Genomic DNA, 21251 nt, shown 5'->3' with positions numbered 1-21251 from the left:
TTAATCGTGCAATACTGAATAAGCAATTGGTTGCATGTACACAGCAGGATACAGGGAATTAGGGACGCGGTGGCTCAGTGATTAAGACACTGAGCTTGTAGATCAGAAAGGTCAGCAGTTCGGCGGTTCAAATCCCTAGCGCCGCATAACAGAGTGAGCTCCCATTACTTGTCCCAGCTTCTGCCAACCTAGCAGTTTGAAAGCCTGTAAAAATGCAAGTAGAAAAATAGGAACCCCTTTGGTGGGAAAGTAACAGCATTCTGTGTACCTTCAGCATTTAGTCATGCCAGCCACATGACCATGGAGACATCTTTGGACAGCGCTGGCTCTTCGGCTTTGTAACGAAGATGAGCACCACCCCCTAGAGCCAGAAATGACTAGCACGTATGTGCAAGGTGAACCTTTACCTTTACACAGCAGGCTACTTCATAAATCATGGTTCAAAAACCCAAGTAGTTAAAGACTAAGAAATATCATTATGGTGCAATCCATTGTACAGATTCTGCCTCAAATGCAGGGGTGTCAAACTCAAGGTCCATGGGCTGGATCCGGCCCATGGGGTACTTAGATCTGGCCCATGAGGTCACCTTGGAAACAGCGAAGGATCGGCCCATGGTGCCTCTGCCAGCAAAAATGGACTTCAGGAGGGCCGTGTTCGGTCCTCCCAAGCTCCGTTTTCACTGGCAGAGGGTTGCAGGAAACTGTCTTGGGAGCCCATTTTCACTGGCAGAATGCTTGGGTCACCACAGGTGCCCATGACATGAGTGACATTGAGCTGGTCACACCCACCCCGGCCACACCCACCATGCCCCCCCCCCCGAAGTCCAGCACATCCCTGATGCGGCCCTCAATGAAATCGAGTTTGACACCCATCCTCTAATGTCCCACCATAAAGCCCAAAAGTGGGTCTTTAATTCTAAGAGAAGGTGGTGACTTTGTCAATGATTGGCAAGATAATTGGCAATTTTACATGGAAAAAAACAGATGCCTAAAGCAAGTTTATACTTTGGACTGTCTCGTGGTTTGTTCAAATAGCACAGAACTCTGTATACCAGTAGTCCTTGACTTACAACAGTTCACTTAGTGTTCAAAGTTACAACAGCACTGAAAAAAGCAACCTGGCTATTTTTCACACTTATGACCATTGTAGCATCCCCATGGTCACATGATTTACATTCAGATGCTTTTCAGCTGACTCACATTTATGATGATTGCAGGGTCGTGGGGTCATTTGATTTCCCCTTTAGGGCCTTCTGACAAGCAATAACTTGGTCCTCAACACCAATAAGACCAAGGAGCTTATAGTGGACTATAGAAGGAACAGACCAGACATCCAGCCCTTGCTTATCAATGGAGACCGAGTGGAGCAAGTGGCCAGCTTTAAGTTTCTGGGTGTTACCATAAAAGAGGACCTGACCCGGGGTGCTCACATTGCAGCCCTGGTCAAAAGGGCCCAGCAGAGATTATACTACCTGAGACTTCTCAGAAAACAACTGAATGAAAAACTGCTGGTGACCTTCTACCGCTGCACCATAGAGAGTGTTTTAACTTATTGCATGGTTTGCCAATTGCACCGTGGCAGATAGGACAGCACTCCAGAGGGTTAACGTCATTGCCCAGAAGATCATTGGTTGCCTTCTCCCCTCTTTGGAAGAGCTTTATAGCTCCTGCTGCCTTAAGAAAGTTCAAAACATTCTTAAAGATCCATCTTATCCTGGGAACCCCTTTTTTGAACTATTACCATCTGGCAGATGGTACCAAATAATAAAAACAAGGACAAATAGGCTGAAAAACAGCTTCTATCCTTGGGCAGTAGCTCTTTTGAATTCTGCTGTACGGTGCAGTGCGGTGTCGGGGGTTTCCGGTTCAATGTGTGAAGGGTGAAGGATGTGTGTTTGTGTTTATTTTCATGGTCATGATGTGCACTGAAGATGGTGTCTGATTTCATTGTACTAGGTGCAATGACAATAAACTAAACTAAACTAAAGTCAATGGGAAAACCAAATTCACTTAACAACCATGTCACTAATTCAACAACTGTAATGGTTCACTTAACAAACGTGACAAGAAAAGTCGTAAAATGGAGCAAAACTCACTTAACAAATTTCTCACTTAACAAAATCAATTTTGGGCTCAATTGTGGTTGCATGTTAAGACCTCCCTATATTAAGATCTTCAAATCAATGCAAACTACCTCTATCTTCCCGTAGGCCACTATCATTGCCCTATGCAGTGTCAGAATTTCACACTATTTTATCCATAGCTTCAGACATTAGTTGCTCAGTTTGAATCCCCTTTCCCCCTTATTTACTCTATCAATCATTCATTTTCTATTTATTTTGCGTAACCGGGGATCAAGGCAACCGGTTCAAGAACCTTGAGACCAGATCTACCCAAAAAATAAACATCCCTTTGAGATTATGGAACTGACTTTTCAGAGTCAGCTCAAAAGAGCTCCAATTTGGTGACTTAAGAGGATCAATCCATCGCATGGCCCAAATGAAATTGCTAGCCTGGGCTCTATTTATTGTAGCCTGGACCAGTTCCTGCCGTGCCCTGATAGTCCCCGAAGACTGTAAGAATAGAGAAGGATGCAGGGGTGGCCCAGAATTTAATCAATAAGCATCGCAAAGAAGGCTACATTTTTGCCCTGTTCCGTGTTTTAATGCAAACAGGTGGGTTGTTATTTGACTGCATCGTGTGATCATTTCGGAAGTACTTCTTTGTCTTACTTAGGAGTTGTTTGGGGTCTTTTCAAAATGGCAGTTTTAAAAAACTTTTTTTTTAAAAAAAGGTGTATTATTAATTGGTTGAGCTCATAAACTTAATTGGGCTTAATTTTGAAATGCGGTTAATTTTAAAGTACAAATATAAACATATGCTCTGTGAAGGTGAAGAATCTAAAATCTCTTCTTTTCCACCCATTTATGAGGTGGGGAGGAACAATACAGGTAGTCTTTGACTTACAACCGGTTGTTTAGTAACTGGTCAATGTCACAACAGACACCCCTCCTCCCAAAATCTACTGAAGATGGTGTTTGATTTTGTTGTACGAGGTGCAGTAAAGTAAAGTTTAAAAAAAAGTAAAAAGTACCTATAACCAGGTTTTTAAAGTTAAGGCCACTGCAGTTCCACTGCAGTTGTTTACCTTTACAACTGACCATAGGTACACTGTAGGGGCACCTGCTCCATCTCCGCCATCCATTCTTCTGAGTCCCTGCGTGCCTTTGCCTGCTCCCAATCCAGCCACTCAGACACCCAAGGGAAACTGAAGCCAGGCAGCAGAAGCTATCAGTCCAGGACTTGGCCTGTTCCTTCAGTTCATGGAGTCTGTGGGGCTTCCTTAAAAAGCCGGCTGCCTCTTACAGGATCGTGAAAAGAGTCCATACTTGCAGAAGAGCACCTGGTTGCCACGAGGAAGCCTCCGTTGGAAAGCTGAGCTTGGCATTGCATCGGCCTGAAGGAAGAGAAAATTGAGAGCAAGTTTGGTCACATTTTCAAGAGGATGTTGTCCCAGCCACTATGGTCACAGTTTCAAGAAGGTGCAATCCCAGAACAGAGGAACACAGTAGAAGTTAGCTCAAACTATCTAGTGTCAAGTTCTGCAAAATTGGGGATAGCCTCAAGAGCACCCCTTTTGCCCCAGCAAGGCTCATTAGCATCCTAAAAATACACACCTCAAACATTGTGGGATGTCATTAAACAAGTCTGCCTGCACATTTAGCAACTAACCAATTGCAACACTTTGCTTGTTTCCTGTGAAAAACAACAAAAAGCCATGTATGATGCTGTTGGGGGCTCCTCTTCCTTGCTTGGAGGCAACCCCTTCGCTGTTGCACATCAGTAAAGGGATTTTGCTCAAGGAGTTTCTCGTGTCCAGTGGGACTTAATTAGACATTGTCTCTGGACAAAGGACCATGGTCCAATTACCTATGTTGACAGGTCTGACAGGCCAGGCACCTGTCTGTAAAAACAGAAAGGTCAATTGGATGCTGCTGAGTCTTGGAGCTGGCTGTGGAGTGGGTTGAGTCCTGCAAGTCCCTCGTGGGGATGGAGTGGGAAGCAGGCCTCCACCTGCACATTCTAGCAGCCCTCCATGCACCAGGAGCTTCTGCTGTTTGGTTTTAGGCTCCCTTGGGTGTTTGAGTGGCTGGGTGATGAGCAGACTGAGGCCTGTGGAAACTCCAAGGGACAGGAATTGGAGTCCGGGGTGCCCCAGAGACTGGGGACAGGAGAATAGCAAAGACAAGCTTTGCTTAGTTTGATAAACTATCATCTAGCTCAGTTGTCCCCAACTCCTGTGGCTTGGCAGCCCAGCGGAGGGGGGTTGTTAGGAATGATAGTCACCTAACACTTGGGTTGGAAATATATAAACCAGGAAAGCTAATTTAATACTGTATCTTTAAGAGAATGCTCTAAGTGTGATTGGCTGAGGTTCCTCCAATGGCCATAAGATGCAGCCAGAAACCTGGTTTGTTCCCTTCTTGCATTTCCTGTTTTGCCCTATTAGCCTGATCATCATTCTACTTGGATTGCTGTGAGTTTTTGCAACTGTTAGCAAACTCCATTTACGGAACTTTGTTTATGCTACTTGACTTCGTCTTTGGATTATCCCTGGACTGATACTAACTGCTTTAACTGCGTATGTTTTGGACTGTTTGTTGGACTTTGTTTACCGGTTTACTGGAAGTAAAACCTACATTTTACTATTCAGTGTATCTGTATGCTGGTTGTGTGTTATTCAACATAACTCTCACTATGTTTCCCTGAGTGCACTCATTCTCCTAATGGGGAATACCTCAACAGGGGTGAAAGAGGAATTGGCCACACAAGCAGCAGGCCAGTGTGCATATGCACACAACTTGACTTGTGCAAGCAGCAGGCCTTGCACAAGTTGAGCTGCACACAGGGATGGGATTCTCCCAATTCAGACCAGTTCGATGAGCCCCTTGTTCCACTGATCAGCTGGCTCCAAACCAGTTCACATGTGGGCCCGCCTGCCCGCCCGTGCTTTTTCTTATACTTTATTTCCTGGTTTTAGAGCACAGCTGATTCATGCGGCAGAGCAGTTTGCCTCACATCAGCTGTTTTCTTCACAGGAGCTGCAATAGAAGGAAAGTATAAGGCCTTTTTTAAACGGGGAGCATGCGCGCTCACCGAACCAGTTGTTACACCAGTTGAATCACACCCCAGCACGGGTGTGTTTACACCTGCTGGTCCACCACTCATGCAAGTTGAGGTGTGCACAATGGCCCTCTGCTTACATGGCCCAGTTGCAATTAGGCCATAGCCCCAGTAGTGGGCTACAGCCCAGGGATGGGGAACCCCTGATCTAGCTATTCTACCCAGAAGCCATCTGAATACAATATTGCAAGTGTCGGAAAACCAACCCAGGAAAAAAGTCAGACATGCAGAAATCAATCCAAGTATAATTGGTTGTCCTTTTCTAAGGGTTAAAAAAAAATCCATCATCTAGAAACATTCCAAAGATTTAACCCCTGAAACAAGCTTCTCTACATGAACTGTGCAAGTCAAGAAAAAAACAATTAAAACCATTTGTTTATTTGATTTGGAATTGATGAAATCGGAACCAGTTACTGACTGGAGATATATTCAGAAATCATCCAAGCTGGCTTCTTATTCCTTTTTTTAAAAAATTCCCACTGATTTGCTGATTCAATATGGAAATCTGATTCACTTTGGCAATTTGATCAGGTTGCTTCCTAAACGAATCATCCACCCTTGTTCTCTGCTGTTTGTTTTTGTTCATTTATTTCATAATTTGAAGTGGGATTGCAATAGCCTTTAATAATCCTGGATGGGTGTCATCTTCTTTGGTCCTTTTTAAGAAAGTTCTTGGGGAAATCAAGCATTTCAAGACACTAATTTATGCGCATGTTTGAGATAGGCAGAAACCGTGGTGGCACAGTGGTTAGAATGCAGTACTGCAAGCTAACTTAATGCTCACTCCAGGTGTTCAATTCTGAAAAGTTCAGGTTTGACTTAGCCTTCCATCCTTCTGAGGTCAGGAAAGTGCGGGCCAAGATTGTTGGGGACAAATATGCTGACTCTGTAAACTGCTTAGAGAGCGCTGTAAAGCACTATGAAGTGGTATATAAGTCTAAATGCTATTGCTATATGTTGCATCTGGAAATCAGCTATACTAATTTTTACTGCTGTGGTTTAAGATCCACATTATCACACTAGATCGTGAGCTACTTTTTGAAAATGAAAATTTATCTTTATTTTTTTTTAATGAATCTGCCTCTTCATTTAGTAAACATCTTCAGCAGAACGTGCCTGATTTTCTTCCATCTTGCTCTCCCCGCCGCCAATTTCAGAAAAACGCATCCATAGCATACCTAACTTTGGATGTCTTGGAAATGCAGTGTCCGGTAATATCCAGAAAACATTGGTCATCCTGTGAACACAGACCATTCTTAAGTATAATGGCATGTAATAGCTATCTCTGTTCTTTCTAAACATTAACTATTTGAAGTATCCTTTGGTGGAAAATCCTGCTTTTGTAACCACTGTGAGAATAATCATAAAACTCATCTAGAGATGGTGAACAATATGAAAGAGCTTTATTATTAAGCTTTTGCAAAAGGGAATTCTGCACATGTCTTCTGCACATGGCAGAAGACATTTTCCCCAGGAAGGCTGGGGCTTATATACAAGTTCAAATATACAGTGGGTGGGTCAACATCTATCCAACTACATAATTCCCTACGCCACACCCATAGTGTACCACTATTCTCTTTCTTTTCTCTTCCTTCCTTCCTTCTTTCCTATCTTTCTTCTTAAAAGTGTTATTCTTATAGCTCAGGGGTGCCAAATTCAAGGACTGCAGGCTGAAGCCAGCCCGTGAAGTGCATAGATTTGGCCCACAGGGGCACCCTGGAAACAGGGAAGGACCAACCCAAGGGACCTCTGCCAGCGAAAATGGATCTCCCAAGCTTCAATTTTGCTGGCAGAGGGTTGCAGGAGGCTGTCACAGCCGAAAATGGAGTTAACAGAACAAATAATTAGAGTTGGAAGGGACCTTGTAGGCCATCTGGTCCAACCCCCTACCCAAGAAGGAGACCCTACACCATTTCTGACAGATGGGAGTCCAATCTCTTCTTTAAAGCCTCCAGTGATGAAGCTTCTACAACTTCTGAGGGCAACTTCTGTTCCATTGGTTGATTGTTCTCACTGTCAGAAAGTTTCTTCTTATTTCCAGGTTAAATCACTCCTTGCTCAGTTTCCATCCATTATTCTTTGTCTAGCCTTTGGGTGCTTTAGAAAATAGATTGACCTCTTCCTCTTCTCTGTGGCAGCCCCTCAAATATTGGAAAACTGCTATCATGTCTCCCCTGGTCCTTCTCTTCCCTAGACTAGCCAGGCCCAGTTCCTGTAGCGGTTCTTCATACGTTTTAGCCTCCAGTCCCCTAATCATCCTGGTTGCTCTACTCTGCACTTTTTCCAGAGTCTCAACATCTTTTTTATAATGTGTTGAACAAAACTGGATGCGGTACTCTAGGTGTGTGGTCTTACTAAGGCTTTATAGAGTAGTATTAGTACCACACTTGATCCTGATTGTATCCCTCTGTTAATGCAACTTAGGTTTGCATTAGCTTTTTTGGTTGCTGTTGCGCACTGCTGGCTCATATTTAGCTGGTTGTTGACTAAGACTCCAAGATCCCTCTCACAGTTACTGCTATTGAGCCTGGTCTCACCCAGTCTATATGGGTACTTTTAGTTTTTCTTGCCTAAGTGCAGGACTTTACTTTTCTCTACAACTGAATTTCATTTTGTTAGATATGGCCCAGTGTTCTAGTCTGTCAAGGTCCATTTGGATCTTGAGCCTATCTTCTTGGGTGTTATCTCGTAAACTAGTTTGGGAGCTTGTTTTTGCTGACAGAGCACTTGGGCTACCACAGGCACCCCTGACATGAGTGATGTTGAGCTGACCATACCCCCCTGGCCACGCCCCCTGCCCCACCCCCCCAAGTCAAACACAACCCTGATGTGGCCATCAATGAAATCAAGTTTGACACCCCTGTTATGCTATTTTTATGAATGGGACGCTTATCATGTTTAACCAATCTCTTAACTGTATTAAAGCCCTTTCATAGTGTCATTATTGTACTAGCTGTGTTGAGAAGGGGCCTCTTTAGTCCTCTTTCCTCATCCATTATCTTATACCTGGGATTATTCTGATTTAATTCTGAACAGACCCAAAGGAATAACCTGCTTTTTCTAACGCTTTCCTAGGTGAAAATTGTAATCAAAAAAATTACATCTCATCTCCCCTGCAGTCATCCTTAGATGCGAATGCCAAAGTGAACTATAATATTGGAAACGTTAGATATAATTTGATCACTATTTTGTTTTCTTTTATGCAGGTGGCCGATCGTACGGTATTCATTGTTGAATTCACCATAAAAGAGACAAGATGCCCTAGAAACATCGATGCAACAAGTGTTTCCCAATGTGAATTCCTGCCTGATGGAAAAGCTGTGAGTTGAGATATGTGCAAAAGTGGTTTGGCTAACAAACTGCAAGAAGAAAACAGGCAGTTGCGATATAGAGGTTTTCAAAATATATTATAGATCCTCAAATGTATCTCAGTAACAACAGAATAAAGACCAGTAGATTGGAGAGAAAAGCATTTAAACTTTGCTCAAACTATAGCTTCTAAAGGGGAGAATAGCAGATCTAGATACTAATTTAATAAGGAACCGCATAACTACTACAGTCCATTTTTACTGTTGTTCACCCACTAAAATTGTTGGAGTCAAGCCTTATAAATACGATGTATAAACAAAGGAAGGCTGGTAAGAGGGGAATTGTAATTCAGCAATTTGGGGAGAACTGCAATTTCCCCAATGTGGAACCATCTCTGTCTCCTCTTCAAAGATCTTTACAAAAAGGGGAAGAATTTACAATTTACCTCACTTAACAGCTATCTCGCTTAGCAATGGAAATTTTGGGCTCAACTGTGGCTGTAATTCAAGGACTATCTACATCTGTATTTGAAGAGTGGTGAAATACACCTCATAATCAGTGGCCCCGAGAAGATCATTCAGTTCAATCCCATATGGCAAACATAAGAGTAAACAGACAATGTTTCTGAAGTACTTTCATATAATGTATATTTTATATTTATGTGTATTATTAAATATTATGCTGCGAACTCTGTTCAGGCATCAGGAATGACATCCAGCCAGTAAACGTTCAGCTCCAGTCAATTGCTCCAACTCTACTCTGAATTAAGAGATTACAAGCTAGTAAAAAGGGACAGTTTTTAAATTCAGATAGTATTTTGATTTATATATTTTGCATTTTTCTTTCAATACGTATTACATACCTTCACAAATACGCAGCAAATAAGAGTCTTAAACTAACTTGGCTTCTTTTTTTTTTTTCTCATTCTCATCTGTGTTCCATACATTCACAAATGGTGGCTTGTCCTTTGAACTTCCTTTGCAAAGAATCTCAGCATCTGCCATCACCATCACCACTTCCACCATGATTTGGGAAAAGGCCGTCATCACTGTAATGTAACTGGGAATGGATGTAGACATCCACTACATAAGCATCATCATTACTGCCATCACAATTATCATCTTCACCATCATCATCCTCACCTGTTGTAATGACGAGGCAATCGAGTTGTTTGATTATGAACAACTGAATCATGATGATCTTTATTGGAGTCTAGTCTTGCATTTATACACATTTTTAGTTATCCTCCATCACTGGTTAACTTTGGTTACTGTTTAGCACAGTAATCCATACAATTAATTATCTCTAGTTGAAGTCTAACATATGTTTACTTCCTCTCTCTAATCCTCCTTTAGATTAGTGACTTTGTTTACCTGAGTTGTATTTGCTTGGAAACATTCTTTATCTGAGGTTTGCCATCCGAGATTGGAACATTCCTGCAATTACAACTCTACACTCACCATCATCATCATCCTCACCACAATCATTCTCACCATCATGGACACCTCCATGAGTATAGAGATCCACAAATTCTTGGTCCTGGGGTCCCAGGGGAAACCATAAGTCTGAACAGACCCAAGAGGAACATCCTGGCATTCCCCCTCCCCCAGGACCTCAATACCCTCCTCTTCCTCCCGGGAGTCCCCATCATTTTCCTCCTAGTAAATATCCTCCACCACCTCCTGGGCCTCCACCTCCCCGACCTTTTCCCCATTGGCCAGATGAGTCACCACCGACGGCCTTATTGGAGGTTTCCTAAATTTGACCATGGCTGCCACCACCATCATCACAGGTGTAATGACACTGTGTGTAAAAGAGAAGAAAGCAGATCCTCAGAAGAGCACAATTCATTCAGCCACCATCTTTCTTTCCATCGTAGCAGTGCGGACTTTGTCCATCATGTTCCAATTGTGAGTGAACACGATGTCCTCCAAGCTCCTGATGCTAACTTTCTTGACCATCCTTTGCCTGACCAAGGAAGACATGGATCGAAGTCATGCCCAGGCAAGCCCAAGTATGACCCCTTCCCATCATCAACACGTTAAAAAGCTTTTCATGGAAATAATAATAATATCTGCATTTGTATGTGTTGGTTTGAATTTAAACTTGCCATAAATTGTAACCACGAGAGATAAATATCTTATATGGAGAGGATAGTTTATATATAGAATAGAATAATAGAGTTGGAAGGGACCTTGGAGGTCTTCTAGTCGAACCCCCTGCTTAGGCAGAAAATCCTATACAATTTTAGACAAATGGTTGTCCAACATCTTTTTAAAAACTTCCAGTGTTGGAACATTCACAACTTCTGGAGGGCAACTTGTTCCACTGATTAACGGTTCTAACTGTCAGGAAATTCCTCCTTAGTTCTAGGTTGTTTCTCTCTTTGATTAGTTTCTATCCTTTGCATCTTGTCTTACCCTCAGGTGCTTTGAAGAATAGCTCGACTCCCTCTTCTTTGTGGCAACCCCTGAGATAGCAGAACAGTGCTATCATGTCACCCCTTTCACTTCTTTTCATCAGACTAGACATATCCAATTCCAGCAACCCTTCTTCATATGGTTTAGCCTCCAGTCCCCTAATCATCTTCGTTGTTCTTCTCTGCACTCTTTCTAGAGTCTCAACATCTTTTTTACTTATAATCTTAGAGTGATGGATGCATGATCTGGAAATCATTTGAAAAATATATTTCAGATGTTGCATAATTACATGTGCAATAACAACCTCTGCCATTCTTTAAAGCGGCCTGGGTTTTTTTCCCAGTCTTTCCATAAAAATCTGGAAGGTCCTAATGTTTTATTCTAAGGAATAGTTTGCGTACACCACACACAGGGAGAGTGGATTTCGTAGAAAGAATCTTCTTATGGAATGTCTGATTCTAAATACCTATTTTATTTAGCCCAGTGGTGTTCCATTAGAACTATCAGATTTGGACAGAAAAAGTCCAAATGACTAGTATCTGGCAGCAAAAGAAATAAAGAAAAAAGGAAAGGAAAAAGGAATTTCCTGAATCTCTTTGCTGCCACCTAATGGTTATCTAGAGTTTTGTAAACCAGATTTTGTAGACCAAGTTTCTTTTATAGCCAGATTGAGTTGAAGTGAGAGGTGACACCCATTGCAAATTGCTGAAGTTGAAAAATATCCTACTTTTCCTCAGACCAAGCTTTTATCAACTGTAAACAATCCAGAGGTTTCAAACTGTGGGTAAATGACAAAGGCCAATGTTAACTCTGTAAAAAGTATCAACAGAGATTGTATCTCCACAACGCATTTACTCAGTGGCATATGGATAAGATATTGAGTTAGTGTCAGCCTTGAGTAGCATACTGTGCAGGTACAATTTACTTGGTTAGTTTATTGTTTAATGGGTAGCCTGGAAAATGTATTTTAAGGGTTTCCAAGCTGGCAAAAGGATTTTGAAATCAATAGCACAAGTCCTGATAGGAGCTATAGATGTGAAAGGTGAGTAGGTTGAGCTGGAAGGTGGGTTTAAACATGTCATCACAGCACAGCCACAGAAGACCTATGTCCAGCCCCCCACCCCATGAATTCCATTATCCTTATCTAGTGCCAATTTATTATTCCTTATCTATTGCCAATTTAGCTTTGACCATTAGTTGACTAGATTCTTGTGTGGAGGAAGTGATAATAAATTTTTCTGAGCTTTGAACTCAGTGAGCGTTCCTGGTTTTTTACGCCTGACAGTAAGCGAGCCAAAACAATCTGTACCTATATTTCATTCAGAAAGAGGGAATGTGATACTTAAATGCAATCTATCTTGATCTTGTCTTTATGTTATTGATTTGAAACTAATAAAAACCACAAAGGGGTTATTTTAGCACAAACCATGACAGGTCCATGCAATCCACAGCCTCATGAGCCATTGCTCATAAAATTGCAAAACAATGATTTTTCAGGTAATTGCACATAGGCCTGAATACAAAACGGAATACAGAGTTGGCTTCAACTGCAGATTACAAATGATTATGCTTATCCTTGTAAAAATAAACAATCTAAAAATGCATCCATTTGCATCTTACTCGGCATTAAACTGTTTTTCCCTTACTGTAAATTTAACATCTAGTCAGAAGTGAATGGCTTTTTATGACTTGTGGATTTCAACTCCCAGAATTCCTGGCTCAGGAATTCTGGGAGTTGAAGTCCACAAGTCATAAAAGGAGATATCCCTGATTTAGCTATATTTATTCCAAATATAGTAGCACATTGAGAACCATTTTCAATCCTTGGATCTACTGGACAAGTTTATTCTATGGGTGGGATTTTAAAATGTTTATCCTACAAAAGTGCTAAGCGAAGGATGTTCTGTGTGGCTCTGAAAACTGCTTTTCCCAGGCTGACCAAGGTAAATGTTGGGCAGGTTTCCAAGCAGACTCCTAGTTCTGTTGATTCAGCATTTGCATCACATTTTTACTCCCTGAATCATGCTCATGCTTACTGTTGCGTTGTGGGAAAAAAGACTCGTGACCCAGTTGACTTTTCCCTTTTTATTTTCTTTCTAGTAATTGCATGCGGAGAAATGTGGCAGCCTTTTTTATAGCCGGCTGCTCGCGGCTCGTGACCAATGACGTCTCTTCAAATCTCCCGCCACCATGGACCAACCTATCATAGGTAAGTATGCAAATATATAATACCCCTCCCCATGTGGTCCAGTCTAACCAATCCAGGCCTCACCTATCTTACGTAGTCACGTACGTAAATGGCGCACTTATGGTTCCAACTGGACCTGCGTAATTCAGTCGTGAGTTCGCCTCTGGACTGTTTGCACGGGGTTGCTGTTTTTCCCGTTCTTTTCCGTGGAGCCTCCTGGAAGGTAGAGTCAGCCATGCTGCTCCCACCAGGCCTTTCCTGGCTGGTTGAGTCGGCTCAGCCGCTCCCACCAGGAGTGGCTTCCTGATGGTTCTTCGAAGTCTGCTCCAGCATCCCCAAGTTGTTTTCTTCTTCTATAGTTTCAGGTACGTGTTTGCGATTTCCGATTGGGACTAATGTTAGTATTGGTTGTTGTGTCGTTGTTAGGGTTTGTTTTGTCACTTCTTTTACTTGTGGAGGGTCTCCCCCTCCCCTTTTGTTTGTGTTTGAGGGGTCTCCCCCCTCTCTGGTTTGGCTATTTTTGTTTAATGTTTGCGGCAATTCCTTTATTTGTGTAGGTTCTCCCCCCTCCTCATCCTGATTGTTAGTGTTTCTCAGTGTGGTCCTTCGATCTGATTTGGTCTATGTGTCTCCTCCAGCTCTTTCCATCCTCTGTGTCTACCCTGTATGACCGGGGTCCTGTTATTTGGGTTATTGTTGCCGGTATCCACAATGGTTCCCCTGTGAGGTTTTTTGCATAGACTAGGTCCCCTGTTTTGAATATGCGGCACTTACTGGAGGAGTCTGCTGGCTTTTCTGGGCTATATGTGGGGTGTAGCCTGTCTAGGTTTGATCTTAGTTTCCTTCCCATTAATAATTCTGCTGGGCTTTTATTTGTTGTGGTGTTTGGTGTAATGTGTTGTATACTTAGTAGTTTGTCTATTTTTTCCCTGTATATCCCCTGATCCCAATTTGTGTAGTGCTTCCTTAGTGTAATGGACCATGCGTTCCACCTGTCCGTTCGTAGCCGGATGTACCGGCGCTGTTAGTGCATGCCTTATTCCTTGTTCTGCCAGGAACCTTTCAAATGTTATTGCTGTGAATTGTGGTCTGTTGTTGGATGCAACTAAATCCGGCAATCCATGTGTCGTAAAAAGTTTCCTTAGTTGTCTAATAACAGCTTCTGTTGTGGTTGAGTGCATGATGCTTACCTCTAGCCAATTTAAGTAAGCGTCTACCACTATTAAGAACGTGTGTCCTTTAGTTGGTCCTGCGAAATCAATGTGTATTCTAGACCATGGTCCCCTAGGTGTTTCCCATTCGTGTATAGATGCAGAAGGTGGTGTAGGTCTAGATTCCTGGAATCGTTTGCAAGTTGCTACCCATTCTCCTATGTCTTTATCCATCCCTGGCCACCATACATAACTCCTAGCCAGGGACTTCATTCTGACAATACCCGGGTGACCCTCATGCAATAATTCAAGTATTCGTTTCCTTAATATGTTTGGTATGACCACCCTATCCTGCATAGTATACATCCCTTTAAGATTGATAGTTCCATTTGTCTATTCCAAAACGGTTTAACAGTCTCATCACTTGCAGTCTCTGGCCACCCTTTACCTACCCAATTTAAAATCCGCGCCAGGTTTCTGTCTCTCATGGTTTCCATAGCAATGTCTGTTGCTGTTATTGGGTAGGTTTGCCAACATCTCAATTTGAAGGGTTGATGTGGTTGGTGCAGGATCATCGTCTAAATCAAGTAGCGGGGAAGGGCTCAAGGCATCAGTGTGTGTTATGTTCTTTCCTGGTTGGTAGATCAAGTTGTAGTTATAGGCAGCTAGGAATTCAGACCACCTCGTCATCCGCGGTGACACTATGTTAGGTGTAGCTTTGTTTCCTGTGAGGATTCCTAGGAGAGGTTTATGGCCTGTGACAAATGAAAAAGGTCTGCCATAAATATATTTGTGGAAACATTTTATTCCTGTTATTGTGGCCAATGCCTCCCTATCTAGTTGGCTGTAATTCTGCTCCAGTTTAGATAGAGTTTTTGAATAGAATGTGATAGGTGCTTCTCTTCCATCGGGTAATACATGGTTGAGTATGGCACCTATGCCGAATGGTGATGCATCGCATGTTAATGTTATTGGAAGGGTCTCGCTGTATTGTATTAGCACACAGTCTGATGTAAGTAAGTTTTTTATTTCCTGGAGTGCTGTTTCTTCTCGTTGCCCCCAGGTCCAGGTAGCTTTCTTATCAAGCAACCTGTGTAGTGGTTCCGCTATCATTGCTTTCTTGGTAAGAATACATTGTAAAAATTAATAAGTCCCAAGAAAGCTTGCAAGTCTATTCTATTTTTGGGTCTGGGAGCTTCCTTTATTGCTCTGATTTTGTTTTCAGTGGGGTGGATCCCTTCTTTGTCTATGAGGTATCCCAGGAATTTGACTTTGTCGGTGGCTAATTGGCACTTCTCTTTTTTTACTTTAAGTCCCGTCTCTTTAAATTTTTTAAAGACGTCTCTTAGGCGGTCTTTCAGTTGTTCTTTGCCCTTGGCTGATACTAATACATCATCAAAGTATGGTACCACCCCCCCTTATTCCTTGCAATAGGCATTCCATTAAACTCTGGAATACCCCTGGGGCCACACTAACTCCGAATTGCAGTCTGTTGCATTTGAATGCCCCACTGTGTGTCACAATTGTTTGTGCTTCCGCTGTTTCTGGGTCAACTGGTAATTGTTGGTAGGCTTGCGCAAGGTCCAATTTCGCAAAGATTTTACCTCCCCCTAAAGAATGTAATAGGTGCTGCATCACTGGAACTGGGTATGCGCTTTGCTTTAGCGCATGGTTAAGGGTTGCTTTGTAGTCCCCACAGATACGTATGGACCCATCTGGTTTAATAGGGGTAACAATTGGGATTTCCCACCTTTCGTGGTCTATTGGTTCTAATACCCCCTGTGCAATAAGTTTACTAATTGTTCATCAATTTTTGGTTTTAACGCGAAAGGAACTCTGTCGCAGCGAGCGACCGGTCCGTTGCTCCGTCTGCGTTCTTTCGCTGCCTATGGAGTTCCCCGCAGGGAAGAAGTTTAGAGGGACCCTCGCAAGGGTGAATACCAATAACAGACACCAGACATCCGATTGTTTTCATAGGAGGGAGCACTTCACACCCGAGGCAGATGGATTGACCCAGGCAGATGCAGCTGCAGCATGAGGAGGGGGGAGGAGGAGAAGGAGGGGACCTGGAGAAGGAGCTGAAAAGCCTCGGGTGCTCTGTACAAACCTCATTTATTAACCTCTTTCAAGCGGGTGGGGGAGCACACAGGGGTAGCAGAGTTTTACCTTATATGGAAGAACTCATAAACAAAGAACAAAGAACAAGGCATATGATAGTTTGCAAGTTTTGCTTATCATCCTGGGATGGAAAGTAACAACAGTCAGTGTTTCGTGATCATATTGAAACATTTTGTGGTTGGCTAAAACAAGGTCATTAGATACGTGCAAACATCCCTGTATCCGTGTTTGACAATGTCTGCTTAATGGTGGAATAGCCACAATTCCTCCTTTTTTATTATTTTTGTGATGCCGTCTCCAGGTAAAGTCCTTTTTCCTCTGAAATGGATTCACAGGGTGGCAACAAACCCTTCGGTTTGTTGAGACCCTGCTGTACCAATTCATGCGAGGAGGAACACTCACCTTCTGACTCTTCATCACTCATAGCCAATAGGGCTCCTTTGGGAGCATAGGAGGCATTTGCATCTATTTCATTCTCCGACTCTTCGTCAGAAGACCATTCCAGCAGAGGCTGTTTAAAGGAATCTTTGGATGCAATAACAGATGTGAGAAAACTGACCGTTTTTTGAGTATTACTGATTTCACTATCAAGTGCTTTTAAGCGACCCTTTAAGAATTTTAGCAATCGTCCCATAACACATGGACCTATTAAACAGGCAAGTGGGTACTCCTTTTATAGGCTACATGCATATGTCATAGCAGGACAAAGAAGCTTTCTACATAATTATGCTAATGCAAACCTATGCCATAGCTGATATCTTATGCTCCTACTTCTCAGCTCCTCCCAGTTACTCTTATCTCCATAACTTTCGTTTCTCCCATATTACTCTCATTTCTCCGCTTCTCCAGCTAGTACTTTTTTCACACAACACCTTATCACATGGCTACATTCCATTGTCCATCCATCACTTATCGTACCAGTCAGTAACAGTACATTGCAACAAGCCTTTTAAAGGTAATGCATTTCCTCTGTTTTTATTTTATTGGGAAAGTGAGATTAACACTACCTAATGATAACTTGCTTGCCCCCTCCTCCTCCGAGTCTGGGGCTTGCAGGTGCATTAGGATGCATGTCTTACCAACACTTTTGATGATTTCATCGTTGTCTGAGTCCGAGGAGAATGATAACAAAGGTTGCTTTTATTTACCTGTTTCTGAGTTCGTGACAGGTTGGAATCCAACTGGCTTAATCTGCATTTAAAGAAGGCCAAAACTTTGCCCAAAATACAAGGGCCAATGGTACAGAGGACAAGTAGGAGAATAAGAGGACCAGCAATGGCAGATACTAAGGTGGTTAACCATGGGGAGAAGTTGAACAGACCCTGATACCATGTGTGTTGAGCCTCTCGTTCTCTTTGCCTTTCCTTTAGTCTAGAATCTAAAACCACTCCTAAACTATCTGCATAAAAACAACATTCTTCTTTCAGTGCTGCACATAACCCATCCTGCTTGAGGAACAACAAATCTAAACCTCTTCTATTCTGTAAGACAACTTCAGATAGGGAAGTGAGGAAGTTCTGCAAAGCAAATATAGATTGTTTTTGCTCTAAGGTTATATTGTCTAGGTTCTAGTAAAGAAACAAAATCTTCTGAGTTATATACATCAATTTTGGGAAGCAATTGTACCTGAATACAAAATGATTTTTTTGTCAATAATACATAATCATTTCAGCAAAGTCAAAATTTAATTTGGGGAAATAGAAAGAAATCATGGTGTAATTAGTTGTAGAGTTGAGTATTTGCCCATAAAGCGTCCTTGATGACCCATGTGATGTTGTGTGGTTTGTGGGTCTTAAGGCTGGTGGATGTCCCATCAGTCCAGTGAAGCGAACAGCCGAGCAGGAAGAAGAGAAGTGCTGTCATCTTTTTCGGATGATGGCTCCGCTGGTTGTGGGCGGTGATATGGGCGGACACACCTTGCAGGAACCCAAAGAGTTCTGTCAGGAAGCTGGACCGCTGCGTAGCCTCGACCCCACGGAAATGATGGCGTTGGAAATGGAGCTGAGACCTGGAAACGCGGGGTATCTGAGGCGATGTGTGTCTGCGATCCGAGGGTGGCTTATAATGGCCTGGCCAATAAGATGGAAGAGTAGATCTCCAAAGGCAGGCAGCGGAGTCGCAGGGTGGAATGCAGCAGTGAAGGTGTCTCTCCAGACGTTCCGAAAGAGGGGAGACGTTGGAATCAAGCAGCTGTAGCCAGGATAGAAACGGTGGAGATAGGGGAGGAAAAGCAGAAGAGGGGGTAGACAATAAGAGAACAGTATGATTGAGGTAAGTATGATTAAAAGAAAAGCCTAAACAAGAATAGGAGCCAATTGTTTGCGAAGTTACCTGTATAGTCAGAGAAATGAAGCAAGGAAATAATAATATGAGAGAGTGATTTCAGAAGCAGGCAGAAGAGTGTGGCCATTATGCTGAAAGGCATAATTGCAGGCAGGAAGAGAATTGTCCTCATAAGTAAAGGTTACTGTGCTGTGAAGGGGGCTAGGATAACCCCTGGAGATGCATTAAAGAGTGAAAAGACTGGAGATATCATTGTCAGCAAGAGGGTGAGAGATAGAGAGTCGTGGCCATTGGGTGGCCCATGGTAGGGGCGGACACAACGAGCAGGAACCCAAAGCACTTTGTCAGGAAGTTGTACTGCAGCGTATCCTTTTCCCCACGTGATGAGCTGTGCAGGGCCTTTCCACGCAGGATCTGGAAGTTGCCTGAAATAGACAAGAGGGCGAGAGGAGGGGGCACTGGCTTGGTAAAATGGCGAGAAGCAGCCGTAGAAGAGGAGAGCCAGTGAGGTTAAGAAAGTTAAGAGCATAGAGTGTAATGTTCAAGATGTTTTGTAACGCCGGGAGGTTCGGGGCCTAAGCCCTTTTTCCCGTGTGCCGATCAAGGCATTTTTCAAAGTTTGGTTTGCCCTTTCCACAATAGCCTGACCTTGGCTATTGAATGGTATACCAAATTTATGAGTGATGGCCCACTTATGACTAAACTCAGCAAAGGGAGAGCTGACATAAGCATGACCATTATCTGTTTTGAGAATTTTTGGACATCCCAACGTTACGAATGTTCGAATACAGTGATTAATAACATTTTTAGTTGCCTCTCCTCTTTGCAATGTTGCCATAATAAACCCTGAATAAGTGTCTACGGACACATGAATGTATTTCCAGGAGCAAAGGGAGGGTAGTGAGTAACGTCCATCTGCCATGTGTCACAAGCTTGGATACCCCTGGGATTAACACCCTCAGGGATACCTCTAGCCTGGAGACTACATGTGGGACATTGTTGGATTATTGCTGTGGCTTCCTGGTACATAATCCCGAATTGCTGTACCAGGGCCTTCTTATTTTGATGGAAATAGTCATGACTCTCCCCAGCCGAAAGTGGTTGAGGAAAAGGGGAGGAGGTCATGATTTTGCAGGCCTCATCGGCCATATGATTGCCTTCTGATAAAAATCCAGGCAAGTGTTGATGACTTCTTATGTGAGCCACAAACAAGGGCTTACTTCTTTCCTTCAGTAGTGCTTGGAGCTGTAAAAAAAAGTGTCATGAGAGAGGGAGGGTAACAGGGGAAATATAGGCATCAAACATGCAAACAGCCATTTGAGTGACATACATACAAACACAGTTAAGCGTTTGTTCCATCAGACAGGGGAGGGTGCCAGTGAGATTGAGGAAGTTAAGCGTATACAGACAAACATTTAACACATTTTGTAATACTGGGAGGCTAGGGGGCCTTTAAGGCCTTTTGACCCCATGTATCGTTGTAATGCCAATTTTAAGGTTTGATGAGCCCTTCAACAATAGCTTGCCCCTGGCTATTGTAGGCAATCCCAAACTTATGGATAATGGACCAGTGATAGCAGAACTCAGAAAATTGAGAGCTGATATAGGCTGGTGCATTATCTGTTTTAGATTTTTTGGCGGTCCCAGTACTACGAAGGTCCGAATACAATGATTGATAACGTGCTTTGACGTTTCTCCCCTTTGAGGGGTGGCTATGATGAACCCTGAATAGGTGTCAATAGACACGTGAAGGTATTTCCAAGGGGCAAAAGGTGAGAATTGAGTGACATCCATTTGCCATGTCTCACAAGCCTCTATGCCCCTGGGATTAATCCCTTGAGGAAAAGTTTTGCTTGCAAACTGCAAGTGGGGCATTGTTGGATGATTGCCATTGCTTCTTCCAGAGAAATACCAAATTGTTTAACCAGAGCCTTTTTGTTTTGATGAAAATAACTATGACTTTCCCCTGCTAATATAGGGGAAGGTTGAGGCATCTTAATACTGATGGGAAGTACTTTACAAGCAGTATCAGCTACCTGGTTCCCTTCTGAAAGAAATCTGGTAGATGTTGATGACTTCGTATGTGGGCTACAAATAGAGAATGGGTCCTAGATTGAATGAGCATTTGCAGCTGAAGCAACAGTGTCATTAATGATGGTTGTATAGAAGGAGATAGATATGCCTCAAAAATATGTAAGACCAATTGGGAGACATATAGACTATCCGTTATGATGTTAATTGGTTGTTCAGAAAATGTTTTCAAGGCTAAGTTAAAAGCAGCTAATTCAGAGACCCATCAGTGAAAACTGTGATGGCTTGAATTAATGGAAAAGCAACTACTGGAGAGGAAAAGGTAATAGGTTTTGTTTTAATTAATTGCAAACGGGGGTCAGAAGGGAGATGGCAGGAGATGGGACCAATCCACTTTTCCAGAGCGTCTTGTAATACATCTGACGTCTGAAAAAGGGGTTCCCATTGAGAGAGTTTGAAAGGCGAACAGTTAGGGATGATGCGATCAAGCCCGTGAGGGCATGGAATAGAGGGAAAAGGGTTGCAATAACAAGAGTGGCTACTATAGTGTTAACAGGCCATGGAAAA

The 21251-nt window shown here is 42.8% G+C and overlaps 1 protein-coding gene and 1 long non-coding RNA gene across 2 annotated transcripts in view; one reads left to right on the top strand and one right to left on the bottom strand.

Annotated features, from left to right (window-relative positions):
- Positions 1-35: 35 nt before the first annotated feature.
- On the bottom strand, positions 36-3950 carry LOC148125907 (uncharacterized). The gene is made up of 3 exons (XR_015743646.1): positions 3678-3950; positions 3149-3457; positions 36-204 (listed from the first exon to the last, which is right to left on the bottom strand). It is a non-coding gene; the product is annotated as an uncharacterized LOC148125907 (long non-coding RNA).
- Positions 3951-8390: 4440 nt separating this feature from the next.
- The window catches only part of LOC113439697 (kininogen-1), a 34598-nt gene continuing 21737 nt past the window's right edge, over positions 8391-21251 (top strand). The window contains exons 1-2 of the mRNA XM_026705661.2: positions 8391-8504; positions 13014-13122. Of these exons, the coding sequence (XP_026561446.2) occupies positions 13104-13122 (19 nt within the window). The 5' untranslated portion in view covers positions 8391-8504; positions 13014-13103. The remainder of the gene's footprint in view (positions 8505-13013; positions 13123-21251) is intronic.

The sequence above is a fragment of the Pseudonaja textilis genome, chromosome 4 (assembly GCF_049901715.1).
Source record: "Pseudonaja textilis isolate UNSWEBS1 chromosome 4, rPseTex1.2, whole genome shotgun sequence".
NCBI classification, from domain to species: Eukaryota; Metazoa; Chordata; class Lepidosauria; order Squamata; family Elapidae; genus Pseudonaja; species Pseudonaja textilis.
This window is presented reverse-complemented; position numbering and strand designations above follow the sequence as displayed.